Source organism: Notothenia rossii (assembly GCF_949606895.1).
Source record: "Notothenia rossii genome assembly, chromosome: 4".
Taxonomy (NCBI): domain Eukaryota; kingdom Metazoa; phylum Chordata; class Actinopteri; order Perciformes; family Nototheniidae; genus Notothenia; species Notothenia rossii.
The window spans coordinates 74,793,026-74,805,703 of record NC_136902.1 but is presented as its reverse complement, the minus strand read 5'-3'; the positions used below and the strand labels follow the sequence as shown (position 1 = coordinate 74,805,703).

At 38.1% G+C, this 12,678-nt stretch overlaps 2 protein-coding genes across 2 annotated transcripts; both read right to left on the bottom strand.

Annotated features, from left to right (window-relative positions):
• Nucleotides 1–1,256: 1,256 nt before the first annotated feature.
• LOC307037481 (extracellular calcium-sensing receptor-like) lies at nucleotides 1,257–5,756 on the bottom strand (the record flags this gene model as incomplete). The annotated part of the gene is made up of 7 exons (XM_079678370.1): nucleotides 1,257–2,365; nucleotides 2,442–2,565; nucleotides 2,870–3,091; nucleotides 3,211–3,416; nucleotides 4,579–4,874; nucleotides 5,119–5,408; nucleotides 5,496–5,756. 7 exons carry the CDS (start codon nucleotides 5,754–5,756, stop codon nucleotides 1,464–1,466), a joined length of 2,301 nt encoding a protein of 766 aa, XP_079534496.1. The 3' UTR covers nucleotides 1,257–1,463.
• A 2,284-nt stretch (nucleotides 5,757–8,040) lies between these two features.
• LOC307037471 (extracellular calcium-sensing receptor-like) lies at nucleotides 8,041–12,337 on the bottom strand. Its single transcript, XM_079678356.1, has 7 exons — nucleotides 12,056–12,337; nucleotides 11,679–11,968; nucleotides 11,139–11,434; nucleotides 9,813–10,018; nucleotides 9,473–9,694; nucleotides 9,040–9,163; nucleotides 8,041–8,963 (listed from the first exon to the last, which is right to left on the bottom strand). The coding sequence occupies exons 1-7, from the start codon at nucleotides 12,314–12,316 to the stop codon at nucleotides 8,062–8,064; spliced, it is 2,301 nt and encodes a 766-aa protein (XP_079534482.1). The 5' UTR covers nucleotides 12,317–12,337; the 3' UTR covers nucleotides 8,041–8,061.
• Between the last annotated feature and the right edge of the window lie 341 nt (nucleotides 12,338–12,678).

Here is a 12,678-nt window from a genome sequence, read left to right as displayed (position 1 = left end):
GCAGGGCCAAAGGCTCACTGACCGCCAGTTTCACACACTGAGGTAAGATAGATGCAACACCTCTCACTTAATCTAAGTATTCCCAAACTCCTTTGTTTCTCCGCTATAGTCTCTTCTTAATTCGACACACCTCTCTCTTAATATAGTTCTTTGCTTCCCATCACACGTTTGGGAACATTACAAACAACTGGAAAAACCAGGCTAAATAAGGAACAAATAAGCAGCCAGGCAGGACCTCCAGCAAGGACAAATTGTAGTCTACATACTGACCCCATAAAGACCAATATATATTTAGTTTAATCAATCACAACGAAAAACAATTATATAGGTGAAGACTACGGCCGGCTCGTGTGAAATGTGTTTGGAGATTGACTAATAATGTGATCAATTATTAAATTCATTTCAAACAATAGTATTAAAAGGTTTTTAAGTGTCTATTACTAAGACTGGAACAATTCCAGGTTACTTTTGAGAATATACATTAAAGGATGATACAAAATGTATTTAATGAAATTCGATTTGAACAATTGCATTTTATTTTAATTGTTGCCTTTTAAGACTCAGATGATTCAGAAATATCAGATGTATTTTAGACCAAACAAACACAGTGCTTTATTTACAAAAGCTGAAAAACACAAATTCATGAACAGGTACTGTAGCACGAGGTAGCATCCAAACAAAAGGTGACTGTGACCAACATAAAGGGGGACATGAAAGACAAACAATGAACCAACACCGAACACAGGAAGAGACTAAATACAGGGAGGGGTAATCACGAGACGAGAAACAGCCGGGCAGGGAAGGAGAAACACAAGGGCAACAGGTGAACACAATCAGACAATCAGACAATCAGGCACACCAGGGAAACTAACGACAGGGAGGAATGAATAGCAAAACAAAACCCATTACCAGACACACAAAACTAAAACCGTAACATGACATAAGAATCGTGACACCCAGACCTACCACCTACGGGGGGCTACATCATATTGTAAAGCTAATGTGCATTTTATATTGGTGTGTATGCTTATGTGTCCCAAAAGATGCAATCTATGAAAATTATTATATTTTAAATATAATAATAAGAATATTCAAAACACATTTTAAGAACTTTTTGAAGGATTTGTGGACTATGGGATATGTTGTATTTTCCTCTTTGGCAATAATGTTATAGCAATTTAGCTAGCTTTTCTTATGATTACGCAGTATTTAATATGTTTTTGGACATTTTAATCAAGTAGCACACACGGTCTGAATGTTGATTTATTTATTCACTTTATTTTATTTTTTCAGTAACTGATCAAAATGTATTGTAAAATAGGGTATTATTAAATTCACAAAATTAAATTACAATTAGTAAAATATTGGGCATAAAAGAAACTCCAATCTGAATATTTAAATCAACAAGGAAAGCATATTTGAATGTGCACAGTATATAGGCTTTATAAAGCCATCTATATTTTTTACAAACCCCTGCTCATTAAATATTTCTTGGTGTTTTTCTCTGGCTTGAATAAAATAATAACAAATTTTGGGGCGAATATACACGTAATTAGTCCAAAACTGGAGGCCAGAATGGCAAATATCTCCACAGCCACAGTATATTTCCCAGGAGAGCTGACATATGCTGGGATAAATGTGATCCAGACTGCACAGAATATCAACATGCTGAATGTGATAAGCTTGGCTTCATTAAAGTTATTAGGTAGTTTCCGAGCTAGGACAGCTAACACAAAGCAAAAGACAGCCAGTAAGCCTATATACCCAAGTACAGCCCAGAACCCCAAAGCTGATCCTAATGCACACTCCAGGATGATTCTCTCCTTGTATGTCGTGAGGTTTTTCATCGGAAAGGGGGGACTAAGAACTAACCAAATAGTACATATCAAAACTTGAATGAACGTGAAAGACACTACAGTCAATCTTTGCTGTGAAGGCCCAAACCATTTCATCAAATTACTACCTGGTAGTGTAGCTTTGAAGGCCGTCAGAACTACAATAGTTTTTCCGAGAACACAAGACATGCAGAGGACGAATGTGATCCCAAACGCTGTGTGGCGCAGCATGCAGGACCACTCCGAGGGTGCTCCAATGAACGTTAATGAACATAAGAAACATAGAGTCAGGGAGAAGAGCAGCAAGAAGCTCAGCTCAGAGTTGTTGGCCCTGACGATTGGTGAGCTCCTGTGACGATAGAACACAGCCGCTGTTATAATGGTGAGACAGGCACCACCGATTGAAAAAGCAGCCAAGACGATTCCAAGGGGCTCGTTGAAGGAAAGAAACTCTACAGGTTTGGGAAGACACGTATCCCTCTCTGCATTGGGCCAGAATTCCTTGGGGCAAGGGAAACAATCAAAGGAATCTGAAAAAAAGAAAAGAGCTTTAAGCAGTTGGAATTTATATTTTATGTTGTAGACATAGATTAGAAAAACAAATACCTGTAGCATTGCTAATCTCTCCCTCGGGACACGGTGTACAGTCATAACAGCAGATGGGTTTTCCTTTCTGAAGCACTTTACGAGTTCCTGAAGGACAGCTGTCAGTGCACACTGACACAGGCACCTGTCACATACAAATTAACTCACATGTAGACAGGTGTGCTCTGAAGCTAAAATATAAAAGGATAGATTCATGTTTTTTTCTTCACAATGTTTTTCTTTGTGTCTTTTACATTTCTCTTGAGTTAAAAAATAAATAAATTAATAAACATGTATTTTAAACAATAAAACGTAAATGTCATGTTAAAAATACTCTCTCATTATTCGTAACATTGGATTCTAATGAGGTACCGAGGTATGAGACATCATACCCTTTGAGATGATATGAAAATGTAGCATGACCAAACTATTGCTTTGGGGCTCCTCACCTGTGTGCCACCCTCCACCCAGGTGAGGTTCCTGTTGATAAGGAACTCCTGGCCCACCGGCAGTGATGAATCGTATCGCCCCACAGTCACCAACTCAATGCTGCCACTCTCATTTCTTTGCCAGTTTACCAGCTCATATGTGGCCACAGGATCCCCGTTGGCATCAAATGACACATCATAACCATTTTGGGAAAAATTTACTTTTTTCAACTGATTAAGAACCTAGGGATGAAGTAAAGGAAGACAGTGAAGGGGAAAAGATAAATAATTTAAAAGTTAAAAGAGCATTCATTTGATAACATAGACTTGCAGCTTAAAAGAGCATCATTCTTTTTACTGACCTCTTTGGCCTCTAGTTTAGTGAACATGTCACACTGTGTAGTAGAATCAGTTTTCTGACACACTGCATTATGAATGGCATGCGCTATTGCATAGACAGCCTTGTACACCATGTTAGTGATTCGAAGTTGAGATGTGTCAGTGTATGAGCTCTGGAGCATCTTTATATCTTCAGTTCCATCACACACACTCCTGTCCGTGGCTTCACCTAAAAACAAAGAGACAGAGGGAGGTGTTTTTAGTCATGATGATTACATTCATTCATTCTTATGTTTGTATTGTGTTATTTAACTTGCCAAACAAGCATTGCAGGATTTATATCACGTTTCAAATCACTGTTTTGCGGACATGTCTGTTTTTTACGTTATTAGTTTATTTTAGCAGCTTATATTTACACAAATCAGTCATCAGACAAATACTTATCGTATAAGGCAAAATATGTATTCATTTTATTTAATACTGACTTGCTCTGTTATAATGATGCATGATGGACAGTAGAACCATTAGTACAGGATCATCAGAGACCCTTATCACACTACAAATAAACGTCCTGTCCTTTGCTGTCTGGTAGCCGGTAACACACTAACAGGCCGACACAACTTGATTCAACACGTAATAAGACTTCTGAACTCTTGAAGTCAAGACTTTGATACTGTCTCTCTACATTTAAATACTTGTACTTTAACTCACCTACATTATTTATGTACACATACCGTATGTAAGTCGCTATGGATAAAAGCGTCTAACCAGTAACATGTAATGTAATACCGTGTATATATTACTTCTCATAAAGCATATATTTACTACATTCCTTTTTAAAGTTCATCTTCTTTATTTTACAATGACTGTAACCTGTCAACAAATATATTCCACAATTTATATATATATATATATATATTTTTTTAAAATATATTTTGACTCTGGACTATATGTTTTTGATAAACATATTCTAGAGCGTGACTTTTTTTTTAAACATTTATTTTATGACCATTTTTGAAGGGAGACTTTCCCTAAATTGTTGTGCATTGAGGAATAAATAGCTTTCATCTAAACAAATAAACAGTCTGTAATCAATGCATAATAGCCTAAGTAGAATAATGTACATGTATGTTATTTACAATATATTAGACATTATTGTTAATAAACATGACCTGAACATCACATTGTGAGATCAATCACCGAGATGCACCTTATGTTCGCCTCATGTATTTCATTAAAAATATTAGATTTCCCTTTCAGTCAAAATCTGGGGTTTTTAACAGGCTGATCAATTCAGGGAGCTACACTTTGACAGAAAATAAAAAAATCTAACACAATCAAGACACTACCGTGAGTGTCATGTATGTTTAATATTGGCACAACTTTCTCACTTTTTACCAGCCTGCAGTTGAATGCTTCCTCCCAGAACATGGTAAGCAATGGGGATTCAGCCACTTTAGACGGAGAGAGATCCAGCAAGAAGTCCCTCAGACCTGGGATGACAGATTTTTCAATGCCAAATCCGATGGCTCCAGCAAGGAAGCTGAACCTCAGCATGTCTCGGTCGGTTACCCAGGCCTCACTACCTATCCACTGGCGAGGTGGAGAAGGCTTGCGTGACAGCTCCTCCAGCAGAATTTTCATATCTCCAGTGGGAATAAATGCCACAACAACCTTAGCCGTTGACCTGGAGGGACGTTCAATGACATATAAAAACAATAGTTATAATATAAGACTAATATTGTCTTTTATAACAATATTATCATAAGTATGAAGAAAAAAAAAACATGAAAGATGATAAACAGATAAATTGGCACATTTCCTGTTGTAATAAAAACATGTTCCATCACTTAAATAACTTGTTTTGGTTTTTCTGTGCAGAAGGTCAGTGTCGGCAAAGGGAACTAAAGGAGAATCAGTGATATAGAAACCTGCGGATAACATCAGCTACTCTCTGGATCCGGCTACGTGGGTGGGTCCGAGAGAAAGACTCTGAGTATTCCACACAGATCCCCTCTTTACGTGCTGCATGCAGGAAAGACGCCATGCCATTGTTGCCATAGTCAGAATCCGACCGGACAGCACCTATCCAAGTCCAGCCAAAGTGTTTTACCAGCTTGGCCAGCGCGTCAGCCTGGAATTGATCACTCGGGATTGTTCTGAAGAAACTCGGGTACTGCTGCTTATCAGACAGGCATGCACACGTGGCAAAGTGGCTCACCTAAAGCAAACAACAGTTATTTAACAGGACAGAGGCAAAACAAGTAATGGACTCAAACACAGTTTGCAATTCATTCTTAATATTTACTTGAGGTATGTTGAAGGGCCCGATGATGCGCAACATACTGATGGTAGACGTGGATGCAGACGCACCAACAACGCCCATCACCATACCAGACTTTGAGCATTTGTCGCCGGTGTTAAACACCGGGTCTAGTCCACCTGAAAGCTGAAATGCAGCATGCACCGCGACGGACACCGAGTCACATGAGTCATAGATCTCATAACCAAGCTTGATCCCCGGAAGCAGCTCCGTGCTGTTGTTAATCTGCTCGATGGCGAAGACCATTGCACGGGAGGAGCGCAGTCCACGGGAGTTGACGCTGCACACAGACATCGGTGTTAATGTTAAAACTTTAAGATTTTAAAATAATACGTGATAGACTACAAGATGAATGAAATTCAAAGATATGGTCTGGATAATAACTAATAGCATCTCTGTAGGCTTTATGGGAATTTCGTCTGTCAAAAACCCAAACACATGATTAGATATATATCCAATATTCACAATCACTTTGATGAATTGATTCAATGGTCCAATAAATCATAAGTTTCACATTTCTCCATTCAACAAATGGTTAAGTATGTATACATCAGTTAAACTATTGCTTTTTATGAAATAGAACAAATAAATCCACATTATGTAAAAAACTAAAATATTTATAAATTATTATTATTTTTAGAGTTTTTACATACAACACAGTAAATTGCAACACAAATGCACAATATACACATCAATATACTGTAAATGCCCACATGCTAGCCAAAATCTCCCTGTACTAACCTCCCTGCGCAGCTTATTGGCTCGGGGATGGTGGTGTAGTTATGCTTTACTGTGTGCATGTAATAGTGTATGGAGAAAACACCCCCAATGACATAGTCACCGTCCATAGAGAATGCAGGTTGATGAGTGGTACCTTGTAGCTTACATGTCACAGATGAAGCATTAGTGCTAAGCACAGCAGCAGTCCTATCCCCTGTAAGCCCAGCCGCTTGTTTCACACCATCCCCAAAACTATTCAGAACAAGAACTGACTTCAGCTCACACAAAGCTATAGACAGTACCAGACCAATAAGAGACATCTCCATCATCAACTGTCGCCAAGTGGGCAAACTGTACTGTGTGTTCTCACTGGTTTATAACGTTTTTCAGACGCTTCCCTCCTTCTACCATACGTCACTTTGCTATTAAAGAGAGAGCATGCCCATGTCCAGCGCTGACAAGATGTATTTCTTTTATTTCATATTTTATAATGAACTTTTCTTCAAATAATCATCCTTGAGAAAGTCATACTGTTTGGATGGTTGCCCAAATACCCTAATCTAAAGCCATCACAGCAGAACTTCCCCTGACAAGCAAGACATGTCCTTAGATGACCAATATACTGTACATGTTTTATGTTTTTCTAGGATCAGTATATGATTTTCAGAAAAGGAGGTGGGTGGATGATTAGAAATAATCGTGTTTTGTCACAATCACAACATCCCCTCCCGACTGCAGGGCCAAAGGCTCACTGTCCGCCAGTTTCACACACTGAGGTAAGATAGATGCAACACCTCTCACTTGATTTACAGTATTCCCAAACTCCTTTGTTTCTCCGCTATAGTCTCTCCTTAATTTGACACACCTCTCTCTAAATATAGTTCTTTACTTCCTATCACACTTTTGGGAACATTATAAACAGCTGGAAAAACCAGGCTAAATATTGAACAAATAAGCAGCCAGGCAGGAGGCATGGACACATTGTAGTGTACATACTGACCCCAAGGCCAATACATATCTGGTTTAACCAATCACAACGAAAAACAATTGCCTAGGTGAAGACTACGGACGGCTCGTATGAAATGTGTTTGGAGATTGACTAATATTGTGATTAATTATTGAATTCATTTCAAACAATAGTGTTAAAAGGTTTTTAAGTGTCTATTGCTAAGACTGGAACAATTCCAAGTTACTTTTGAGAATATACATTAAAGGATGATAGAAAATGTACTTAATGAAATTCCATTTGAACAAATGCAATTTATTTTAATTTTTGCCTTTTAAGACTCAGATGTTTTAGAAATATCAGATTTATTTTAGACCAAACAAACCCAGACCTACGGGTGGCTACATCATATTGTAAAGCTAATATGCATTTTATAATGGTGCGTATGCTTATGTGTCCCAAAAGATGCAATCTATGAACATTTTTATATTTTAAACATAATAATAAGAATATTCGAAACACAATTTAAGAACTTGTTGAAGGATTTGTGGACTATGGGATGTTGTATTTTCCTCTTTCTTAATAATGTTATAGCAATTCAGCCAGCTTTTCTTACGATTATGCAGTATTTAATATTTTTTTGGAAATGTTTATCAAGTACCACACACGGTCTGAATGTTGACTTTATGTATTCCCTTTCTTTGATATTTTTAGTAACTGATCAAAATGTATTGTAAAATAGGGTATTATTAGTAAATTCACAAAATGACATTACAATTAGTAAAATATTGAGCATAAAAAAAACTCCGATATGAATATTTAAATCAACAAGGAAAGCATATTTGAATGTGCACAGTGTAAGCTTTATAAGGCCATCTACATTTTTTACAAACCCCTGCTCATTAAATGTTTCTTGGTGTTTTTCTCTGGCTTAAACAAAATAATAAAACATTTTGGAGCGAATATACACGTAATTAGTCCAAAACTGGAGGCCAGAATGGCAAATATCTCCACAGCCACAGTATATTTCCCAGGAGAGCTGACATATGCTGGGATAAATGTGATCCAGACTGCACAGAATATCAACATGCTGAATGTGATAAGCTTGGCTTCATTAAAGTTATTAGGTAGTTTCCGAGCTAGGACAGCTAACACAAAGCAAAAGACAGCCAGTAAGCCGATATACCCAAGTACAGCCCAGAACCCCAAAGCTGATCCTAATGCACACTCCAGGATGATTCTCTCCTTGTATGTCGTGAGGTTTTTCATCGGAAAGGGGGGACTAAGAACTAACCAAATAGTACATATCAAAACTTGAATAAACGTGAAAGACACTGCAGTCAATCTTTGCTGTGAAGGCCCAAACCATTTCATCAAATTACTACCTGGTAGTGTAGCTTTGAAGGCCGTCAGAACTACTATAGTTTTTCCAAGAACACAAGACATGCAGAGGACGAATGTGATCCCAAACGCTGTGTGGCGCAGCATGCAGGACCACTCCGAGGGTGCTCCAATGAACGTTAATGAACATAAGAAACATAGAGTCAGGGAGAAGAGCAGCAAGAAGCTCAGCTCAGAGTTGTTGGCCCTGACAATTGGTGAGCTCCTATGACGATAGAAGACAGCCGCTGTTATAATGGTGAGACAGGCACCACCGATTGAAAAAGCAGCCAAGACGATTCCAAGGGGCTCGTTGAAGGAAAGAAACTCTACAGGTTTGGGAAGACACGTATCTCTCTCTGCATTGGGCCAGAATTCTTTGGGGCAAGTGAAACAATCAAAGGAATCTGAAAAAAAGAAAAGAGCTTTAAGCAGTTGGAATTTATATTTTATGTTGTAAACATACATTAGAAAAACAAATACCTGTAGCATTGCTAATCTCTCCCTCGGGACACAGTGTACAGTCATAACAGCAGATGGGTTTTCCTTTCTGAAGCACTTTACGAGTTCCTGAAGGACAGCTGTCAGTGCACACTGACACAGGCACCTGTCACATACAAATTAACTCACATGTAGACAGGTGTGCTCTGAAGCTAAAATTATAAGAGGATAGATTCATGTTTTTTTCTTCACAATGTTTTTCTTTGTGTCTTTTACATTTCTCTTTAGTTAAAAAAAACAAGAAAAGTAAGTAAACATGTATTTTAAACCATAAAACGTCACATTTCATGTTAAAAATACTCTCTCATTATTCGTAACATTGGAATTCTAAAGAGGTACCGAGGTATGAGACATCATACCCTTTGAGATGATATGAAAATGTAGCATGTTAAACTATTGCTTTGGGGCTCCTCACCTGTGTGCCACCCTCCACCCAGGTGAGGTTCCTGTTGATAAGGAACTCCTTGCCCACCGGCAGTGATGAATCGTATTGCCCCACAGTCACCAACTCAATGCTGCCACTCTCATTTCTTTGCCAGTTTACCAGCTCATATGTGGCCACAGGATCCCCGTTGGCATCAAATGACACATCATAACCATTTTGGGAAAAATTTACTTTTTTCAACTGATTAAGAACCTATGGATGAAGTAAAGGAAGATAGTGAAGGGGATAGAGAGATCATTTAAAAGTTAAAAGACCATTAATTTGATAAAATAGACATACAGTTTAAAAGAACATCTTTATTTTTACTGACCTCTTTGGCCTCTAGCTTAGTGAATTTATCACACTGTGTAGTAGAATCAGTTTTCTGACACACTGCGTTATGAATGGCATGCGCTATTGCATAGACAGCCTTGTACGCCATGTTAGTGATTCGAAGTTGAGATGTGTCAGTGTATGAGCTCTGGAGCGTCTTTATATCTTCAGTTCCATCACACACACTCCTGTCTGTGGCTTCACCTAAAAACAAAGAGACAGAGGGAGGTGTTTTTAGCCATGATGATTACATTCATTCATTCATTCTTATGTGTGTATTGTGTTATTTAACCTGCCCAACAAGCATTGCAGGATTTACATCACGTTTCAAATCACTGTTTTGCGGACATGTCTGTTTTTTACGTTATTAGTTTATTTTAGCAGCTCATATTTACACAAATCAGTCATCAGACAAATACTTATTGTATAAGGCAAAATATGTATTCCTTTTATTTAATACTGACTTGCCCTGTTATAATGATGCATGATGGACACTAGAACCAGCAGTACAGGATCATCAGAGACCCTTATCACACTAGAAATAAACTGTCTGCCCTCTGCTGTCTGGTAGACGGTAACACACTAACAGGCCTACTCAGCTTGATTCAACTCGCAATAAGACCGCTGAACTCTTCAAGTCAGGACTTTGATACTGTCTCTCTACATTTAAATACTTCTACTTACTCTTTAACTCACCTACAATATGTATGTAGCCTACATATAATGTGTATATATTACTTCCCATAAAGCATATATTTACTACATTCCTTTTTAAAGTTCATCTTCTTTATTTTACAATGACTGTAACCTGTCAACAAATATATTCCACAATTTATATATATATATATTTTTTAAAAATACATTTTAACTCTGCACTATATGTTTTGGATAAACATATTCTAGAGCGTAATTTTTTTTTTCAAAATTTATTTTATGACCATTTTTGAAGGGAGACTTTCCCTAAATTGTTGTGCATTGAGGAATAAATAGCTTTCATCTAAACAAATAAACAGTATAGAATCACTGTATAATAGCTTAAGTAGAGTAATGTACATGTATGTTATTTACAATATATTAGACAGCATTGTTAAAAAACATGACTTGAACATCACATTGTAAGATTATTCACGAGATGCACCTTATGTTCGCCTCATGTATTTCATTAAAAATATTAGATTTCCCTTTCAGTCAAAATCTGGAGTTTGGTCTTTAACAGGCTGATCAATTCAGGGAGCTTCACTTTGACAGAAAATAAAAAAAACTAACACAATCAAGACACTACCGTGAGTGTCATGTATGTTTAATATTGGTACAACTTTCTCACTTTTTACCAGCCTGCAGTTGAATGCTTCCTCCCAGAACATGGTAAGCAATGGGGAGTCAGCCACTTTAGAGGGAGAGAGATCCAGCAAGAAGTCCCTCAGACCTGGGATGACAGATTTTTCAATGCCAAATCCGATGGCTCCAGCAAGGAAGCTGAACCTCAGCATGTCTCGGTCGGTTACCCAGGCCTCACTACCTATCCACTGGCGAGGTGGAGAAGGCTTGCGTGACAGCTCCTCCAGCAGAATTTTCATATCTCCAGTGGAAATAAATGCCACAATAACCTTAGCTGTTGACCTGGAGGGACGTTCAATGACATATAAAAACAATAGTTATAATATAAGACTAATATTGTCTTTTATAACAATATTATCATAAGTATGAAGAAAAAAAAAACATGAAAGATGATAAACAGATATATTGTTACATTTCCTGTTGTAATAAAAACATGTTCCATCACTTAAAGAACTTGTTTTGTTTTTTTTCTGCAGAAGGTCAGTGTCGGCAAAGGGAACTAAAGGAGAATCTGTGATATAGAAACCTGTGGATAACATCAGCTACTCTCTGGATCCGGCTCTGTGGGTGGGTCCGAGAGAAAGACTCTGAGTATTCCACACAGATCCCCTCTTTACGTGCTGCATGCAGGAAAGATGCCATGCCATTGTTGCCATAGTCAGAATCCGACCGGACAGCACCTATCCAAGTCCAGCCAAAGTGTTTTACCAGCTTGGCCAGCGCGTCAGCCTGGAATTGATCACTCGGGATTGTTCTGAAGAAACTCGGGTACTGCTGCTTATCAGACAGGCATGCACACGTGGCAAAGTGGCTCACCTAAAGAAAACAACAGTTATTTAACGGGACAGAGGCAAAACAAGTAATGGACTCAAACACAGTTTGCAATTCATTCTTAATATCTACTTGAGGTATGTTGAAGGGCCCGATGATGCGTGACATACTGATGGTAGACGTGGACCCAGATGCACCAACGACGCCCATCACCATACCAGACTTTGCGCATTTGTCGCCAGTGTTAAACACCGGGTCCAGTCCCCCTGAAAGCTGAAATGCAACTTGCACCGCCACGGACACCGAGTCACATGAGTCATAGATCTCATAACCAAGCTTGATCCCCGGAAGCAGCTCCGTGCTGTTGTTAATCTGCTCGATAGCGAAGACCATTGCACGTGAGAAGCGCAGTCCACGGGAGTTGACGCTGCACACAGACATCGGTGTTAATGTTAAAACTTAAAGATTTTAAAATAATACGTGATAGACTACAAGATGACTGAAATTCAAAGATATGGTCTGGATAATAACTAAAAGCATCTCTGTAGGCTTTATGGGAATTTCATCTGTCAAAAACCCAAACACATGATTAGATATATATCCAATATTCACAATCACTTTGATGAATTGATGCAATGGTCCAATAAATCATAAGTTTCACATCTCTCCATTCAACAAATGGTTAAGTATGTATGCATCACTTAAACTATTGCCTTTTATGAAATAGAAAAAATAAATCCACATGATGTAAAAAA

Coding starts and splice junctions, on each gene's coding strand:
- LOC307037471 (XM_079678356.1), bottom strand. CDS start 12,316: ATGGTCTTCGCTATCGAGCAGATTAACAACAGCACGGAGCTGCTTCCG. Junction 10,019..11,138: donor CAACTGCAGGCTGGTAAAAA/GTGAGAAAGTTG, acceptor CTTTGTTTTTAG/GTGAAGCCACAGACAGGAGT. Junction 9,695..9,812: donor CTAAGCTAGAGGCCAAAGAG/GTCAGTAAAAAT, acceptor CTTCATCCATAG/GTTCTTAATCAGTTGAAAAA.